The sequence below is a fragment of the Manacus candei genome, unplaced genomic scaffold, assembly GCF_025592945.1.
Source record: "Manacus candei isolate 608988 ecotype Guabito, Panama unplaced genomic scaffold, ASM2559294v1 h1tg000005l, whole genome shotgun sequence".
Classification (NCBI taxonomy): domain Eukaryota; kingdom Metazoa; phylum Chordata; class Aves; order Passeriformes; family Pipridae; genus Manacus; species Manacus candei.
Window position 1 is genome coordinate 16,490,722 of NW_026138053.1, and position 20,779 is coordinate 16,511,500.

General features: G+C 36.4%; 1 protein-coding gene across 6 annotated transcripts in view; it reads left to right on the plus strand.

Moving 5' to 3' along the window:
• LOC127477013 (uncharacterized oxidoreductase ZK1290.5-like) overlaps window positions 1-20,779 on the plus strand; it is a 45,478-nt gene that overhangs the window by 1,867 nt on the left and 22,832 nt on the right. For all 6 annotated transcript variants that reach the window (XM_051800681.1, XM_051800675.1, XM_051800691.1 and 3 more), the window contains exons 2-3: window positions 13,216-13,464; window positions 20,293-20,394. In XM_051800681.1, coding sequence (XP_051656641.1) covers window positions 13,216-13,464; window positions 20,293-20,394 — 351 coding nt within the window. The remainder of the gene's footprint in view (window positions 1-13,215; window positions 13,465-20,292; window positions 20,395-20,779) is intronic.

Genomic DNA, 20,779 nt, shown 5'->3' on the forward strand with positions numbered 1-20,779 from the left:
ACTGGAGTTAATCAGTCACACAAGTATGGAGCTAAGCTATAAAATAGAATTGCCCTTGTGCTCTTTCTGTCTTTATCCTATGAATGTGAACTGACTTCAGAGCAATTATTTAGGATTTTCATTAGTATGAAGGAAGGCAAAATTAGAGCTGTGGATTTTAGAGTGAATTAAGCCACTTAAGTCAATAGGAGTTGGTCTTTGATTTTAATAGGGCTGGGTTTTTATCCAGAAAGGCTAAGCAGATAAAGCTTGTAATGCTTGTTTCGAAGTATCCAAAGTTATTTGAGCTGCACATAACAAAGTCTGAGCAATTCACCATCATCAGCCAAAGATTAAAGAAAGAAAAGAATTTGGAAGTCTGCAAAATGTTGTTAACTGCTTTTACTGTGTGTTTTTGTGCATGCATGTATTCATAAACACGTGGTATGTGTTTACCCAGTCTATGAATTTAATATTTTAGTATCTGTTAATCTTAAGAATACTTGATGCGGCTGTCCCTTACACAATCATTATGTAACGAGCAAAAGGGCCTGTGTTGTTCAAAATTGCTATTTTTTTTTGTTTTGCTGTTTGTTTGTTTGTTTGAGGAGCTGGTTGGTTGGTTCTTTTAACCTGTAACACTTGTTGCCACTTTAGTTGACTTGGGGATTTTTTATAAAATTAAAGAAAACATAAATAGTCTTTTTTAGAGAATGGACTTGGTTCTCTTCTGTCCATTGTTTCAGTATATGCTGAAAGGTGTTTCAGACTATATATACAGAATGGATTTTTTTTTTCTGTTGGAGGTTGTAATATTTCTTAGGTTATGGGAAGAGTAAACTGGCTAGAAGGTAGCCAGGCAGAAAGACTCCTTTGTACTCTGCACGCAAAAGCTGCTGCTCTCTGTCCTATCTCCGTCTTGGTAAGTCCTGAGTTGTCTGTTGTTAGGCCTGAATTCAAACTGCAGTAAATGGATAGTGGCATACAAGAGAATCAAGTTTGAATTTTTCTGACCCAGTTATTTCTGTCAGATATGGCTTTCAAGGAGCTGCTCTTGACTTACAGTGGTGGTGGTGTCACGAGCAGCAGGATTTGATTCCTTGACTTCACCTATCTATTTTTGTCTTGCTGTAGTAACACTTGACATATTGCTTTATATATTCTGCAGATCTTGGAGGATCTTGTAATAGATAGGAATCAAACAGGTCATTTTAAGAAATCCTTATAGATGCTTCAAAACACTGAGAATTTTAGAAAAGAAGGGAGGAAAAAAAGTTCAAGGCTGGCCACCCTCGCATTTGTGGTCAAGCTGTAAGTACCACGATATGCAGCCTAATACAATGGGATCTTTAAGTGGGTGTTCTCACTTCACTATTATTTTCCATGTTAATGATTTATTTTTGTTCCAGGCTTTCTGATTAACTAATGTTTGCAGCGCAGAAACTTGGCTATAAAGTAGAGAAGAATTTTCTTCAAAGAGGATGCATTTTCTGCAAGGCTATTTTCTGCAGGATTTGAAATTTGTTTGGTTGTCATTTCTTATCCCTCTGAACATGCAGACATAATTGTTATATGTTCTCTCAAAGACAGCTTTCATAGATATGTATGTTGCCTCTATTGCTAGATCATCTTTCTAAAAGCTTCAGAGAGAGAAATATGCTGTTAAGATGGTTTCAGCTATCCAGTTGTGTCAACTGGAAGGCAGCTCAGACAGGTATGCAAGTTATTTCCAAGTGATGAAACCCCTTTTGTAGTAGCTGGGAGCTGAAGTAGGGGACAGGTAACATGCTTCTTGGCCAGAACATATTACTCAAGAGTGCGCAACAGCAGCCTAGGATGGCATTCTGCCAAAAATACCTGTTCTTTCTGTTCAAGCTTCAGTTATCAAAAGGTGTTTGTGGTGGTGTTTTTTTAGTTGGGTTTCCTTTTTTTAAATGGCTTTCCATGTCACAGCTGCTTTGGCTCCCAGATTTGTGTAGGAGAAGTTCAGTAAGTTGGTTTGATGCAAAAGGGGAGACGAGAGGAAGGATGTTAAGTGGTCTTTCAGTAGGTTACCATTCTCTTTCTGGCGCTCTGCGCTCTATTACACAAACTGTTCTCACTGAGGAGGATCCATTTCCATTGAAATCTCCTATGAGAAAGATGAATTTTTACTTCAGAGAAGGCCGTGGAGCGTGCAAAAGTTATGTTCTGTCTGAAGGGTTACTTGGAATAACATGCCAAATTCTGTATATCCAAAATTCCATATTTACTTCGATGCATATTCATATTGTGTTTTATCTGTCTTGTGTCCAGCAGAAAGACAAGTCTACTAGCAATGATAAAACAAGCTGACTTTCCTGAGATACCAAACAATTATAAGACAACCCACCTTTGTGTTAGAAATATGTTGTATAGCTAAAGTTTTAATTAAAAAATAAAAATAATCTGCATCTTGTTTATTGCATGATTATAAAAAGTGTTGATAACTTTATGTTTCTCATGGTTTAAGTCTAACATTTGTGTTAGCCCATATTATTCATGTGCAGAGAGTCAGGCAAGTTTACGGTCAATTTTCATTACAAAGGGTGCTTTAAACTGGGGTAGGCTCAAGCCTAAAATGAATTGGCATTTTGGCCCTAATATTTGTATGGTGTCAAACTATGCCCCAGAGAGTACATTAGCTCATAATGGCTTTAGATTGCTTTAGAAAAAGGATGTATTCACTGTCTTGCTAATAAGATAGCTATAATTTCTTTCCATGTTTTTAAGGCTTTATTAGTGTTTTAGAAATATAGGCAAATAACTGATATAAAATGTGATGGTGCTTTGAAGTTAATGTAGTTACACTTTTTCATAAGAGCTACATGTATCTTAGAATCAGGTACTTGGAGAGCATTTGTACAATAGTAGAAAACTACATATTCTTACATTGTCTTAACTGCAGGATACTTGATGCTTCTCTAAAGCAGCATCCTCAAAAATGGATCACTCCTCAAAATGGTGCACACAGTATCATCCCCATCAGGCTTTGGAAAACAATGAATACAATTTGAATAGTTCACGCTTACATGCTTACTGCTGCTAAGCAGGAAGCCCCCACTTAGAAAGTTGTCACTTTTTTTTTTTTTTGGTTAAAAGTCTGAGGGGTGAAAATGCTACCATTTAAAGCATTTGATTATAATTCAGTAGCACAAGGGCTTTTCTTCCTGTAACTGAAATATTAGGAAGCTTTTTCAAGGTCATGTGCTGAGTGGTTGACATCTCTTAAGTCTTGTTTTGGCACTTTTTATTGAAACTCTCTTCATGCCCTTGATATGGTAGTTATATTCCCATTAGAAGAGGGGTGTGTTTTTAGTGTGTTTTTGTTTGTTTGTTGTTTTATTAGGGTTTTTTTTAGAGACAGTAGTAATTAAATTCAGGTGAGTTGGTCAAATAGTTAGAGATTGCTATTTGACCAAATGTGCTGGTGATACCGAAAATTCACAGACTGTTTTTGCTTTCTATGTAATCCTTGGAGCAGCTAGAATTAATAACAACTTGATGAGACAAAAAGTTCTCTAATGATCCCCTCCTATTAAAGTATAAAATTAATTGCATGCTTGCTTGGGAGGGGGCATCAGGACAGGCAGTTAAACTAAATGAAATAATCAAGTCTTTATACTCATTGTGCCTTACCCATGACACACACAGTGAGTATTTTATTAGTAGTAATAATGTTCTTTACAGAGGGCCGTTCAAGAATGGCCAGTGCCATTATGCTAGGTGCTGTAGCTGGGAAAGCAGTCAGGTACTGCTCTAAGCAGCTTCTCGTCAAACAGCCAAAGCCTGGGAAGAATAAAAATCAGTTCAATAAATAAGGTGACGTTGGTTAACTTCCAGCACTAGTAGCTTGCTTAAATTACTTTTTTACTGCATTTGTCAGTATGTTGCACTACTAAGATTTTAAAGTATTACACACAGACACACACAGAATCCCTCCACAGTCAAGGGAAACCATTAAAATATCTCTGTCTTCACTTCAGGGTGTTCCATAGATAATATTCCTGATACTCCACTGTACCTTTATCTAAGTAAATATATCTTAAAAGTAAGATTTTCCTGATTTTTACTTTGCTGCTTGCATTAAGACATATCATTTGTATTGCAACCGCTCAGGATTGCTTGTATTGTTCCCAGTTCCTTTCACAGCACGTGGGACTTTCTTGGAGAACAGCAAAGAATCAGATTGCTCCAAATCCATTGTATCAGGTTGTGTTGGGGTTTTTTTAGTGAAAATGCTGCATATAACTTAAATCATAATGCTGAATGGAAGTATTTTAACATTCCCTTCCATTATGTATTAGTAATCCAGTTACCTGCTTCTTAATCCTAGAGTTGCTCATAATCATTCTTAAACTAAGCTGTGGTCAAAAAAGACCCAGTCCTGCTGGGAGTGGAATAAAATGAGATTTTGCTTTTCAATTCAATGGCAACAGAGTCAAGGCTTCACTGTTTGTCATTTTCTACTGTTACTGCCTTTTTTTTAATTCACGGTTCTTGTTTCTTCATGGCTTTGGTTCTTAAGGAAATTTATGGAACAGTGGTCCTGATACCAAGACCTATGGCACTCCCTCCTATTAATCTTATCCCCTAATAAGAATTGGCTGTTTATTTCTTCCTTTTGTTTTATGTCTCAACCATTTATTTTTTATTCTGTCAGGGCTTTGCTTCTCACCCATGGTTACCAAGTTGCCTTAATAGCCTCTTGTGATGAACAAAATGCCACCTCTATAAATCTTTCTGTCTCAATTCACCCACTGTTTCAGTAGATCTGACCTTGAGAAGTTGTACTTGAGCTTTGAGGGCCTCCAGATATTTAACTTCTGTCCTGGACAAAATGTGGCCATAGCCCAGGCAGCTGTGGGTTTGTAGACAGTGGTACAAAGCATTATCCTCTCCCATCCTGACTAAACCTGGTGAACTCCTACCTTCCTTGCCGTCTTTGAACTTACCTACTTCCAGCCTGGTGCTGTCTTATTCCTAAAAAATGACTGAACGCTGTACAAATGTTGTTTTAAAGTCTACTCATAAATGCATCTGGGGCAAAATGCTGACCCAACTTTTGCTTATATCAGAGTGTACACAGTACAGAAATATTTTTTTCCTGGGGGAAATTGCTGCTCTGTCTCTGCTCTCTTTGTGCACCTACAAATCTAGGAGGTTAGGTTTTTTTATTTTTGCTGGGGATTTTATTTATATTCTGGCATATGAACCATGATTTCATAGCAGAAAAATAGCTTCTTTCTCAGGCTGAATTCTCTTTAGTAATCACCCTGTTGGTGATATGATACAGATGAATTTTAAATGTCCTTCATTAAATCTAAGTAATAAACCAATTTAGGTTTCTATTGATGTTTAATAATTAAAGCTTTTATCAGTATAAGCAGAGGCACTTCATGTGTATGCTTTTAACTTTCCTGTAGCCATTAATAGTTTTAAATGTTGCATGAGAAGAACAAATGATTTGTAAGCAGTTTGAAATTAGCAGAGAAGCAAGCTCCAGTGTATAGAACTTTTGTCTTTAACCACGTTTCTGTAGTGTAGAAAAATTACACCAAACTTTGAGGGGTGAAAAAAGAAAGCTAAACTTTATCTTTCAACCTTCATGTAGCAGATTTTAGTCTTCATACCTTTTTTTTTTGCCAGAGCTCACTAGCAGAGTTTTGGCAGCGTTGAATGGTGATGTCACATGCTGCTGTAACCTAAATTGCTGTAGTTCCTCGTGCTTCCAAATGGGGAGAATGGAGGTGCTAATTCCTTAACTTCAGTTCTAATGTGTATGCAAAGTACCTCCAGCACTGAGAATGATACAAAATCCTCATTATGGGGGGAGAAGGGAGAGAAAAAGGGAAGGCATCTTTGTGGCTTTACAGCAGTTTCGTAACTGTGAGGTCTGTTTCTCACTGTTAATGCCTGAATGGGAGTGCAGTGCATTCTAATGCAGAATGTTTTAAGGCTGAATGTGCCATGTGAGAGGAGGGGCTACAGGAGATGGTTTTGTCTTGGAAACCTGGAGAACATGCATTTTAAATTCTTAGATGATGTGGGGAAAAGTTAGCGTTTGATCAGAAACCTTCTTTATTGTTCAGCTTTAGTTTGCACTAAGGGTGTCTGGATTGTTCCTGTCCTTGGAACTCGGCAGTGGGACACGGCAAGTCTCAGACCTCACAGTGTCACATGACAGTGCAGAAGCAGGATCTGTCGTGGTTCACAATTGCACTTGCTCTGCACTCTGAGCAAAGGGCACTGTTATGTCAAAAATTAGCCATCTGTTATGTCAAAAATTAGCCATCAGCTTCAACGTTATCTTAAATTAGGATCTTACAATGATAATTACTGTATGTGCATTTTCATTGTGTAAAGCTGTGTCACTATAAATCATAGCTCTTCTTATAATTTTTCCTATAATATTATCTTTACAATATTTTAAGCAGTTTTGAATTACTGGTCTCATGTTCAACTGCACTTCTTAAATTTACTGTCCCTCTACATAACTTTATGTTGGTTTTGCTTAATCATAAATTATGTACATAACTTTTTTTAAGTTAACAGCAGGAGTGATTATGGTAATGTTCTACTTAAGTACAGAGTATGGGCTTAATTTTTTTTCTTTTTATTGTTCTTTTTTGTGAAAGTTGTTTAGAAGAGGAAAAAATTGTCACAGGTCTGTCTCATTTATTGTGAAGTATTTCCAAATGTCTAATTTTGTTAATCAATTAATGTCGTCCGCATCAGATAGAGTAGGTTCGGGACATGTTTTAAGGGGGAGGGAAATAAAATTGTTGTTCAGTCTGTTTATTTGCTGTACCTAGTAAATATCCTTATTAGTTATGAAGTTAAAAGTTCTATCGAGGTATGGTAAGTACTGGAAGAAATTTCAATTGAGTTAACAAAGGAAATAGAATGAAAATAATTTAAAACTGGTTCACACCAGCAATTCTTCGTGCACTATTAACTGCTAAGATCTAGTCACAAAACATTATTCTGAGGAGAAAAGGTTTAGTGAACCCTAGAAATTGGATTTGATTTATGCCAGAAAATCTGCCTTTTCACTGCTTGAGATTTCTATGGAAGGAAGCCACAGTCTTTTACCGAATGGTTTCTAAGGTAACATCTTATAGCAGAGCATCTGAAACCAATTTGGTTGTTAATGAGAAATAGTTCTCACGGTGGTGGGAAAGTGTGGAGTGAAAGAAAAGGCTCCAAGATTTGGCAGACTGTCTGTAAAGGCATTTAAATAAATGTGTGCTGCTGCTCTGCTTATGAAATTTCTACATGAATTACACATTCATAATTGCCTTTCAAATGTATAGGTCTCTTTTCAGATTTTATTGATAAGTTCTGCATGATTAAAATGTTCGTATACTACAGCTGAATAATTTAAATAGCTGGCACTTTTCCAGTGGAAATCTCTTTACTCCCACTGAAAAAAATATTTGCATTTTTTGGGTGATAGTGTGTTTGTGCTGCCAGAAGTACATCAGTGGGTTGGGTTGGTGCCATATCAGAGTGGTAGCATCTCACTGATGTTGGACACTACTTGCAGGCTTTCTGGGATTCTCATGAGACACATTCTGAGAAGTTACTCTTACACCTGCCTTCTTTTCTAAGGTTCTGTCTAGGTAAATGGTAGGTCAATGAACAGAAATGTGTGGTCATTTTACAGTAGATGATCTTAATATCTCCTACAGTCACAGCCTCTATGAGATGGAGGGAATAGAGTGCTTCTGTCAACAATGGCTCATTGCCATTTCTTCCTTCCTCTCAGGAAGAGAGAAAACTAGCAATTCTGGCTTCCCTTTCCCTGGATACATAATAAACACGTAATGGCTCTCTCCTACCCTTTTGCCTTGCGGCGAGACTGTATTTTCCTGCATTTTGTTTCTTGGTGCCTGTGAAGACTTGCCTGAGTAGAATTCCAGAGTTTAAAATGATGCTTGCCTACTTTTTTTTGCTCGTGTTATTGAATTCTGTGAGTGTATTCTGAGTTGCACAGGGGAAAAACAGTCCCAGAGTGACACCTTTGCACTAAGCAATTGATCATATTTAGCAAACAGAAAAACAAAAAGAGTGAGAAATGTTACTGAAGTAAAACTTTTATACTAAAATATATAAAATAGCCATAATCCAGATAACTTTTACAGAGGCAAGAGAAACGTGCCTTAAATGACTGAGTTTCAGATAAACCTGTGTGCTGCTTTAGTTCTGACCAATTACAGAACCATTGGTTATATAGTGTGAGTCTGCTCAGTGCCTTTCTCTGATCATTGATGTTGTTCTACCAGTTCTTCCAAAAGCCTATTGTCTCTATAGGCTGCATTCCCTCAAGGGCAGCTGCCCTGTTTTATACACACATTGGGTGCCAGTCTTGGACTCTGAATAAAATATCCAAATTATTTTGTAAAATTAATTGTGATTAAATTTGGAACCCATAGCTTGAAATACTCTCTAGTCACCTTATGAAAATTGTGCAGTATAATAGTAGCTTCGCAGTGAGGTTGACTTTGATTTCACCTGCTACAGAGGAAAGCCCTATACTCTGGAAGAGAGAGGATCCTATGAATACATTGTCATGTGATACTAAATAGGATTTTCAGAGTAATTGACCCCGTTAAGATAAAACTATACCAAAATATGCAGTAAGAATACTTGGGTTCTAGTGCTGTGGTTATAGAAAGTTAGTGTGACATTATCTGCCTGGCTTAGAGCAGCTCTAGGGATGGTGTTGGGGAACATAATAGAAAGGCTCCAAGAGACAAGTTCATGGAGAAGGTCTTTCTGATCATTTGTTGGTTGGCTTGAAGACAACTGTGATTTTATTTTAGTTTTAGTTTTAATAAAAGCACTTGTTAGATCAAATTATTTAACTGCTACTGCTAAAGGTTTTTTTACTTCATCCCTTGCGTGAAATTTAGTGGCTTTTCCTCTCTGAGAAATCATTCAGGCTCATGAATAACCCTAAAACTGTACTTTTTTGTTTTGCCATTTGACAATCCAAATGAGCTTGTCAGAGGATCATATGAATACAGAATGAGGAGGAGGATTTAAGACAGACAGCAAGGACAGCAAGTAAGGACTCTCTGTCCTTGAGCCATTCCGTGGAAGAGGCATGTGGGTTTGTGAATGGATTAGCAATAAACCTTGAAATGTGTTATACGTTCATTTGCACTATGTATAGTCAACATTTTATGTTTTATCATTGAATTTGCTCATAAGGTAATTAGGAAATGAAACTTAATCAACAGCAAAAAATTTAGTATATTCATATTTGTTACCATCGATATACTGTTGAGATAGTAAAAATAAAACTAATAACACCAGGAATTTCAAGCCTGTTGTGGTATACGGTACCATATATCCACAATGAGTGTCTAAACATCGATAAAAGGATGTTTGAGCTTTTGCTTTTGAGAGTTATTTTCTTAAGTGAATACTTAGAGATAAATCAGGAAAGGAATGGCCATTTCTGCAGGTGTTTTGTTTGTCAACTGTTTTAATTTAGTACCGGGTACTGATGTCAGAAGATCATTAATCTCTGATGCGACTTCTAAATATTCTGGCTGTGGTTTCACTAACAGGAACTTTTCTGATGTTATTCCACTGAATTCAAGTAGCCAAAGTTATTCATGTCACAGAACATCTTTGTATTTTCAGATAAATAATCGTTTCACACTTCACAAAGAACATGAAGACACTCTTCTCCACAAAGGAAGGGAGAAAGCAGGGAGGGAAAGTAGGTCCTGGTTCTCTTTTGAAAAACTGCTGGTGCTTTGGATCTCTGTCTGTAGTTCTGCAGCTTCCGCGAAGGAGAACAGAAAGTTTAATGAGGCTGACAGTCAGCTGAGATGGTGCCGAAATCTGGGGCAGGGGGGTAGCATTTTGGTTTGTCAGTTGTTTTACATTTTTAGTGGGTTCAAGGGGGGAGATGTTGTTGGGTTTGTATTTTTGAGGATTTGGGGGAGGTGTTGCTGATTGGGGTGCTGGGGTTTTTTCCCTGTAGCAACTGCATTGTGAACAGGATTGTGCCTTCCTAATAATCTTTGGAACTTTTTATGGCTTGTCAGAGCATGTTTCTCACCCCAGTTTTGATAGCAGCCTTCTTCAGCATACCAAGAAAGTGATGAGTAACTGTGGCAAAATAACAACGTAACTAATTAAGCCTAGTTTTCAATGGATTTGTGTCCTTTGACCTATCCATATTTTCACTGCAGTATCCTTGTCCCTCACAACCACCAATTTTCACAAAATCCGCTGAATGTAATTATCTTGGACATCTTTGGATCTGTCAAATTTAGCTTGGTTCAGTCAGTGAGAGAACAGTGCTATTTCTGAGGAAAACAAGTTAAAATACTAGCTAAGAAGTAGGGAGCTTTTCCAGACCTATTTATATTTGACATTATTTCTTAAAGGAATTCCTGTTTTTGACCAGAGAATTCTGGGGAAAAAAAATTATTAATAAAATATTTTTGGAAACAGTAAGAGGATGGAATGGGTGCTGGTTCATATTCATTTTAAATGCAAGATTGGATTTTGTCTTTAAATATACATGTGCAGTGTGAATTATATCTCTGTGAACAAAAGATCATCCCAACCATGTGAGAATGTTAATGTCAAGTAAGTTTGGACTTCTAATATTAGAAAAAAATAGAAATTTCAGTCACTTCACCTTCTTTTGTCATCCTTCTGCATCTGTGTAATGTAACATACTTAATCACGAGTAAACATAAGAAAACTATAATTTCTAATGTCTAGAAACCATTATTTTAGTAACATAACTAACTTATCAACCTGTTATTTATGATTAAGTTGGCTTGCAAAGTGGTAATATTAAATAACTGTTAAGCTTTCTTTTAATTACTGTTTAGTGCCCCAGGACTGTTGTAGTTCATTTTTAGGCACAGAAATTGAGATAATTCCCTCCGGACTGATCTTACTGTCTTTATTTCCTGTGTAACAAGTGTGCATGCCATCACTGAATGGGGTACAATAACAGAATTATTCTGAATTTTCTTTCTTTTCCACTCTCTCCCTTTAACTTAAAGAGTTAAACCAAAAAAAAAAAAAAAAAAGTTGTTTGTCCTAAATGTTCTTACTGAAATCCATTATGCATGAAAGGAGTCTGAGTCCATTTGCAAGACCTCTAAATGAACTCCATTCATTCTGTGCTTAGAAATGTCCATTCAGCCAGAAACAGACACAATAGTTACAACCTCATTTATTTTGCACCAATACCATCATATTAAAAGTGAACCGTTTGTTTTGAAAAAAGTATAGTAATTTTTCTATGCTAGTTATATAATTCTTTAATAAAATTACTTTAGGGTTTGAATTATGTAAAATTGCCTATCTATTCTTTGCCAATAATTGCAATGTAGTAGCATTGCAGTCATCTAAAATTCTTAAACTTCTTAAAATTCTAAAAATCTTCATGAAGATTTTGAAATAGCTATTTTGAAAATATAAGTTCACTTAGCTTGACTTATTTTCATGTAAAACAAGTTACAGAGACATCTATTTCTAGTTAGCTTGGAAATTAAGCCAATTAGTGATCATAATTAGTGGCTATGGAAAAAAAATAGATTTAAAGTTTTGTCTTTTCAAACATTGAAACTTTGTTTGCATTTGGAAGGTAAATTATTTATGATATGCATGTCAAAATTGTAGGAATGCAGAATTTCATCACTTTAAAATCCACGAAGATAAGTCAAGAATTCACTACTCCACATTTTGTCTGTCTTAAAGTGGAAACTGTCCCATTGTGATCAGCACAATTTCATGATCCTCAGGGTGTGATATCAGACCGTATTACATCTCAGTTTATATGACTTGGAGTGTTCAGCAAGACTCATTGGTTTTCCTTCTAAGGTTAGGAATGAGCAAAAATGATAAGCATTTAGGAGAACCTGGCTTACCTTACATGCAAGTGGGACTTCCATAAGTTGTCATTCTTGCATGCACTATTAAACTTGTGTGAGAAAAGTCTGCAGCCTCCCACAAGCATTCTCTCCCCAGTTCAGGTGAGGGAGGCTCTCTAAAAAGAACCTGAGCTGGTTGCATTTGTGTCCTTTTCTTGCCAGGCTGGGTGGCCATTTGCATGTGTTAATTGCCTAACATGCAGATAGTGTTCAGTGTAGAAATAAATACTATTGGAGGGAAAGAGAAAGTTGAGAGCAGATACAAACCTGAAGTCCTTTATTTATTTAGATTCAGCAGACCCTGTTGCAGTCGACTGTTCAGGGCCCTTTTGAAGGCAGTGACTGAGCCATTTTCATGCCAACTACTGTTTGTGGCACTCTGGCCTTTAAATACCAATAATCAACTTGGAAGGAGGTGACTGTGGTAGCTGACTGGAACTGACTGAGCATTTCCTCCAACAAACTGTAGAAAATACTGTTTGTGGGAAGTATGTGAGTGAGGGTGAATGGGTGAGGGGCTCACGGCAGGAAAAACAACTAACAGGAAAGTGTAAGGAGAAACATCATCTCCTTGCTCTCAACCAGTTCTTTATCTGCCAGTCCTCCTGCTGGTTTGCTTTTCCTGCTGAGTCTCCTCCTCCTTCCGTCCCCTTGACATGCAAAATACACGTCCAGTGAATACCTACACAATGACAGTAACAGCACTTTGTTACTGAAACTCCCTGCATTCTGTAACTCTTGTGTCGCATTCCATTGTTTTGATTACTGCTGAACTTGACATTATGTGAATCGCACCTGCAGTATGGCCTGGTCTGGGATTGTACAATGCAATAATAACTTGAAGCTACCAGGAGTTCAACAGAGTAAAGGTCTCAGGATATGCTTTCCATAAAGTAAATTGTTTTTAAAGTTGTTTGGGTTTTTTTAATATTTTCATCTGTAAATGTTACGCTTCTGTGTGAACATTAAGTGACATATACTGATTTTCCACAATATGTGTTTTCTCTGGATGATTTTCAACCTGACTCCTTAAATCACTTCTTTACAGTTAAATGCTGTTGATTTTGATGGAGTTTTTTCTGATCGACATCAACATTCTCCCACTTCATGTATTTTCCCAGCTTAGAGATCTGTCAGTTCACTTTTTTTTTTTTTTTTTACTGTTGGGAAATGAAAAGTGAATAAGAAGCATCTGTGACCATATATTAAAAAAAAAAAAGAAGCAAAAATTAAGAAGAATGATAAAATATGTCCCTCATAAGTCACTGCTGACAACTCACTTCTGCTTTTGTTTGTTTAGGTACTTCCCACCACGGTGGCTATTCCCACAATGCAGTGGTCCACGCATTACAAAAATGTGGCATTCGTCACATTGACACAGCAAAAAGATACGGCTGTGAATCTCTCCTCCAAAAGGCCATCAAAGGGAGTGACGTGAAGCGAGAGGATCTCTGGATAACTACCAAACTCTGGCACAGTGATTACGGCTATGAAAACACAAAAAAGGCCTGCTTGGAGTCATGTGAAAGACTTGGCATTGAATATCTTGGTATGAATGTTTACATATAGCTCATTTATTGTGCCTTCCATGTGAGTACTCACAAAGATGAATGAATTCCTGAAAAAATAGATCACAGAAACCAAGTTCTGCCTTTATTTACACATTTGCAGGTTTCTTGTTCTGTTTGTTCTCTACAAAGTTCACATGCATACAATTGAGAGCACAGAGTTTTTTCTTGTTGCAAATGTTTTGAAACAGATCAAGGTATATTTTGTAAAGGTATATCTCATTGTTAAATTCCTTGAGGAACAACTACAGGAGTTTTATATATTTTGCTAAAAACACCCAAAAGCTACGTAACAAGGATTCGTAAACTTTACAATAATATATTGGCAACAGGGTGACAAAAATGCCTGTTTTTTTCTGTGGTCTGTTTTCTTCTTCTTGAGGAGTGGGAGTCCTTTCTAAAACTTCCTTTGTAGGTCTATTAATTTTGAAATTCAGAATACTGCCTTTGGTTTGGTCTATCTGACGCAATATACTTTGGGGAAAATATTAGAAGTATTTACAAGACTTTAGAAAACTGAAACTAAATCTAACACTGATGCACTTTCAAATTTAACCTTATCATAAACTTCTTTTAGTAAAAAATGTGATATTGGTACTCCCTTGTTAGATAGGCAAAGAGCTGCCATAGTGATGCCAATTAATTCTTTGCAACAGGCCATAAGAGAGGAGATACCTGACAAAAATAAACATGATATTTGCTTCTTCTTCCCTAGCTGAAGCAATGAGAAGAAAGTGGATGTAGAGGAAGGTGAATTTAAAGTAATAATCTAAAATAATAACACTGGTGGAGATAATCTTTATGCTGATATTCAAGAAGCAATAGACCTAACCATCAAACATTACCTGTCAGTGTCCTGAAGACCTTCATTTTGTTTCTTTCCTCACCCTGTCCCCATTTTAGGAATAAACAAACTTTGATGAGGAAGTGAACAGCTTTTGTGAAGTATGAATTTCGCTGAATTAGTAACATATAGTATTAGTGGCAGCTGTGTGGTATGTTTACTGGCTTTTTTTGCTTGGGTACTTTGCAAGGTGAACAGAGAAAAGTTCTTATATCTGTTAAAGACCGATACCTGCAGCACATCTTTGGCTTCATTCTTTCTGGAAATGTATCCCTTCACTTCCTCCACAGGTACAGAATAATGCAAAATTAATTAAGATTTCTTTTTGTCTGTCCCGTGCAAATGCAGGTCACTGTAATGAGACTTTCATAAACCAAGTTTCAAGCTTTGACTATCTCCTTTAACTTGAGAAGTAACATTACTCCTCCTCTCTGCTTTCTGCTTGTTATTTTGTGTTTGCTTTCTTTTTTCTTCTGCTTGCTCTGGTACTGGTGCTGAATGTCGATGAGAGGAAAACTTGACTCACTTCCAAGAAGTCTTTTTCAGTGATTCCTTCCAGTACTGTAAGCTGTTTTTATTTTCTCAGGTAGTAGGCTGATTGAAGTAGGTGCTCACACAAATACTGAGTTTACATACTGCTGCTAAGCAGAAATACCTGAAAGAAGGAAAGGAATATCTGAGAGCAAGAAATGCACTAATGCTGTCACCATGTGAGTTGAGTCCTTGGATTGACATAAAGAGAACTTCAGTTTGTGAGATGTGTTCAGACCTCAGACTTCTTTTGCTCATATTACTAAGGCAAACTAAGGGAGTATTACAGCTGCCTGTCCAATTTGTCTCCATACTAGATTTGATCCTTTTTTTTTATTTTTGTTTTGGGTTTTTTAATAATTTTTTTTATTTTTGTTTTGTTTTTTTAATAACCTCACTCATCTTCCCACCTTGCTTCCACTGATATGGAGAAGTCTGAAAGATTTCTAAAGCTCTTCCCAAATCACTTAGTCTGCCATAGTGACCTAAATCAATGCAGGCTTCAGCTTGCTTTAACTTGACAGTTTGTGAAGTGTGATGGCTTTGGAAATACTTGACATGCAAGTCACTGATCTGTATATGAGGACGGTGACCACCATGAGAAGGATGGGATGGCAAGTGGAGCAACAGTTTTGGCTACTGGGGTTTAATCTCTCTTGTACCAACTCCACAGTTTCTATTAAGCACAGTGTGATCTGCACTGCTCTGAGAGAGATAAAGGTGAGTTCCATCTTTGGTGCTGTTTATGCTGGGAACTGGACCCTCAGAGGAGGTACAATACCTGGAGTGTTTCACGGGTTCATGGAGAGCATCCTTAGGGAGCCCTGTACCTCCTGTCTGAAAGCACTCAGCTGGAAGGTGCTACTGGAAGGATTTTCAAGCAAAATGAGGCAGTACCTTGAAATATGAACCTTTCAAGTTTTTTCAGGAATGCTTAGAGTAAGAGCTTTCTGTTGGAAATTGAGGCTTATCACAAGTCCAGCAAAAGTAATTAGAATCCAGAAGATTGGTTTGAATATAAGGCTATAAGCTTGTAGAAATAAGGTCAAGATATCTGTTTTCATTCATACCTGCCTTTTGTGTCCCTTTTCTGCTGACCAGTCTGTACCATAGAGAGGACCTAAAATCCATGGCAAAAAGAGATCTGGTAATAACAGGGCAATTTGTGTCCAAGCTTATTTAGGAAAGTAAATTCTTTAGTTGCAAGCATGTGTTAATGCTGGCAGTTTTTCTGTAAAACAGGAGTGTGAAATAATGATCAGAATAAATCAGAATTTCCTGATTTCATTCTATGATATTAACCATATATGGTTAGTTCACAGCATCTCTGTAAAGATACATAGTTCTCAAAGAAAACCGAAATATCCTAAATAAAAATCTTTGATGTTAGACCTTTATGTTGTAGGAAAAGTTAGTAATTCAGAAGACTACAGAGAGAAGAAGCTGCAGGAGTCCTGGCAGCTAAATGTTCAGCTCAGCTTTTTGTTCCTGTTCCTGTTAATTTTCTTGAGGATCCTTATGGATTACACAGTCCATCTATACAGACTGAATTAGAGACCTGGGAAGTAATCTCACAGGAGTTAATAAATCAGTATATAGGCTACCAGCTGTTGAAACAGATGAATTGTTGAAAGCAGTCACAGCTTTTTAAGAGAAAAAGTGCTCCGTGTAAAATATGTGTTATGAAGCCTTTTCAACAAACACTTTTGAGGCAAATGGTACTAGGAGAGCAGTGTTCCAGGATTTTTATTTGAACTGGTAGATTATATATCCATGATGTGCTGGAACTTTGTATTATTTGTGGGCAGTGGTTGTAATAGATATTCTGCTCCTTGCATTTTCTAAATGTGGTCTTCAACTAGCAGACACAGTAAACCAGTATGAAATGGCAGCAAATCTTACAGGTTTGGCAGTAACAGAATACATTCCTTGGTGTTTGAATCTAACCTCCAAAATAACTTCTTGAATGTGATTTGTGGCTTACGGATTTCATAAACAATTTTATTTTCCTTTTGACTGTTCGAGTTTGTCCCATTCAGGCAAATCTGACCTATCACAAATCCCCAACTGGAGCTGGACAAATGCACTCTCAGCATATTCAGTGTAATAGATGAATCACATGGAATGGGTGTATTATCATAATTCAGGTTCTGTATTGCTTCAAAACACTTAGGGTTTGTTTTTTTTTTTCACATTGATCCTTGTTCAGTAGAACAAAACAAAAAAAATACAAAAGATTGAGTGGGAGAGAAAAACACATCATGTCAATACTAAGTACAGTGACTATTGAGAAAAGGAGGGAAAATAATTGCTTTAAGATAGCTGGGAAACATTGAAAAATATTCTTTTGCTTTTAGATGTGATATAAGACAGGGCTTGTTCTTCAAAACTACATTTGTTTTAGTCAGTGTGGACCTTTTTTTTATATTGTATTAAGAATTTCAATAGAATTGCAAACTTTCAATAGAATTGCCAACATGCTGTTGGCTTTTAAACCTACTTTCCAGGGCCATTTGATTGTTGCTTGTAGGTGCTGCAACCGCTAAGTAATAAGCCATTCTATTTTAAATGTATGTGTGAAAGCAGCACTGTGCCTTGACATTTAAATGAACTTCGGGCCTTCGCTTACCACTGCACCATTGCAGCTTGATTTTCTTCAAAGGACGTTTTAAAAAGGTGTTAAGTAAAAAAACTGAATGTTTGGATGTTTTTTTCTTCTTTCTCAAGTGCATCCTTTACTGTGAATCATGGTGGATTTTTCAATTTAAGATTATTTTTGAAAAGTATATGGTTGGAGGACATCTCAAGGTGTTAATTTAATCTTTCCCGTGTACAAAGCACAACCCCATCATTCTCAATACAATAAAATGTAGTCTGTTCTTAAAAACCTTCAGTGATAAAATTACACATTTCTTGATTACTAGAACCTTGAGCTATTTTGATAAATGATTTAAAACTAATTTCTTGCCTCCAAAATGAATTAAAGAGTGTTTGTGTTCTCATAATCCCCCAGGAGGGGAAATATTTTAAGCAAAAGAAAGTGTGTGTGGGTGTAGGGTGTGAATGTGTGTACAAATAAAGATGAAATCATAGACCTGGGTTTGTGCAGGGCTTACTGTTTTTGTTGGCCTGCAGGTATCATGCAAAGTTTTCTAACAGATGCAGTAGAAGAAAGCAGATCCTGGCTGTGCCATGACTGGCACAAAGACTATTCTGCTCATTATCTGTGAGATAAGGGACCTTTGCCCCACATCTTTGGGGAAAACTTCTTGCAGTCCAGAAGAACTGTGCTTTGTGATCCAGTAGAGGCTTTCTAACCCTAAATGCATATATTTCTAAATGTGAAGTAATTTTTATTTCAACAAAACCCCTAAATTAAAATAAACATAGTAGGATGATATAGACATCACATACCTGGTAACATCACCTTTCTAAAATAAAGTGTTAACAGCTAATCATGTTTGCACTGAAGAGGCCTAAGACACTAGTACAGGGAGGGCTGATGTGTTGCATTTTTTTTTTTAAATGTCCAAGGCCAGAGATCTTTCAGTTATCAAATCTGTTAAGTCTTTCTTCTGAGAGTGCTTGAGTTTCTTGGACTGAGTACAATGCATCTCTGTATATGGAAATCCATGATGTAGCTATTTCTGTGAGCATTTGCAAACTGTCGTGTCCAGCTGAATAATCAGGCTTTTGGAGAAGTAGCTTTTGGTGAAATTCTGCTGAAGTTTGATTATTTTTGCTAAATGATGTGTTTCTGCATACTTAAGCAGTTCTTACTAGTCTGGTTTGGAGAACATAGCAAGCAGCAATTAAAGATACATAATTCCATTTTTATGTGAGGTAGGCATCAGATACCACTAACTTACACCTACTTACATGTGACATTTGCGTTATCCAAGCAAAAAAGTTTAAATTCAAACATGGCAGTCTCTGTGCAGTAAGTACCACCAATGGCATATAATTTTGGATCAAACCAAACACTTGATATTAGCAGTTCCTAGTGCTAATCCTTGGGTTTACGTCTAATATAGATCAGTGGAAATTTCATTGGCAACAGAATTTAAGTAGCCCTGACTTTTGATCAGAACCTCACCAAATGCTTTATTAGTTCCCAGTATTAGTTTTCAGTTAAATGTCACAGAAATTGGTATTTATTCCAATAGCATGTATTGGTATTTATTTTTAATAAATACAAGTTGTTTTCTCAGAGCAATTAGAGAAGAAGTAATTATTCGTGCATTGGTGATGAACAAGACTGCATATGGAATTGGAAGTGGATTTTATGTATATAAGGGCAAAGAATAGGCAACTTTTTCTTTAAATGTGATGCAAATCCAGATGCTCCAGATCATTACATATGAGTGATATTTGCTTTCCTGAGCAATTGTATATAAAAGTCTAATGTGTTATTAATATTGGAAACTGCAAATTTAGCTTGTGATTTTTGCAATACATCCAAAATAATTTTTTTCTTCATACAATTGTAATGTATCTTACTGTACAAAACTCTGTACTGTTCTAAAATTTTTAATCAAAGTAAACTACTCTTTTTAACAGTGTTGCAGTGATGTGCCAAAATTGGAACTGGTGTATTATAGAGAATTTCAAGTTACCTTTTCCTCTTAAATTGAGGTTGAGTTTGTATTTTTACAGGTGGAAAACTAATATACCAGCCCACTGGTATAGTAATCATTAGTGCAGTCCTTAAAAGGGAATAAAAAGAATTATTTTTCTTTTTTCCCCCCCCTTTTTTCGTTATTCACAAAGCAGAGGATTTGTATTTTCTCAAAGAGGTGCTGTAAATGAATAGTGTGATGTATTCAAAGAACAAAACCCTCTTCTCACTGAAACAAGTTGGAGGTTTTTTTATTTCTTAACTCTGTATTTGAACTGCCATAAAAGGAATATTATAAAGAACAAAGAAAATGGTGTACATCTCAGTCATCTCTTTATTTTCTTTTGCTGTTTTTCATCAGACTAATGTATGCAGCAAAGGCCAAAACCTGTTTGACTGGGATGCCTGCTGTTTAATCTGGAGTTGGAATTTAAATAGAAATGTAATTGTTTTCCAAATATCTCTTAAATTTCTCCTTCAGAATGTCTAGCAGTGTCTACAAACTTATAAAGGAGTTTAGGTCCTGTCATTTTTGCAGTTTAGATAATCTCATTTGAAACACTGAGTCCAATACATGTACATTTCTCACTTTAATTTATGTGAATTTCTGCTGCCCTTGGTTGTTAATGAGATGTTATAGAATTCGTTTATTAAAACTAAATGGATGCGTGCAGTAATGACCATGGAGTAGGATTTGTTACTATTACAGTGATAATGTGTTGGGGCCTTTATGGAGGGAAAATGCTTTTTCACATGATTTGATATATTTATTTTTTGCACACTTTACTGACCAGTCTGGTTCTGTTTCTTTTTTAGATCTGTATTTAATGCACTGGCCTGATGCACATGTTCTGGGTAAAAGCAATCGAGAGGTCCGAGCTGAAACCTGGAGAGCGATGGAAGAGCTCTATGAGAAAGGTTTTTCTTGTTACATCACTTATCTCAACAGAAGGAACTATTGTGCACTTTGGGATTTGGGGAAGTCATAGTGAGAGATATTCAAAGCTGAATTTGAACTGGGTGCTCATATTTCAGTGGAATTTGTGTGTGTAAGTTATGAGAGTCTCTTTGGAAATTGCAGTGTTCCTTGTAAATATAATACATTGTCAAATTCTGTCCATGACATCAATAATGGTGTGCATACTTTCTTGAGGAAACCTACTGATTGCATTGAAATCTATATGCCACTATAGAACACTTTTGAACACTACAGAACACCTTTGTAGTAACCTCTTCTGTGTTAAGTATAAATCATGCCAAGTTTTACTTCTTTTAGATTTTTTTTTTGATTGTATGATGCCAT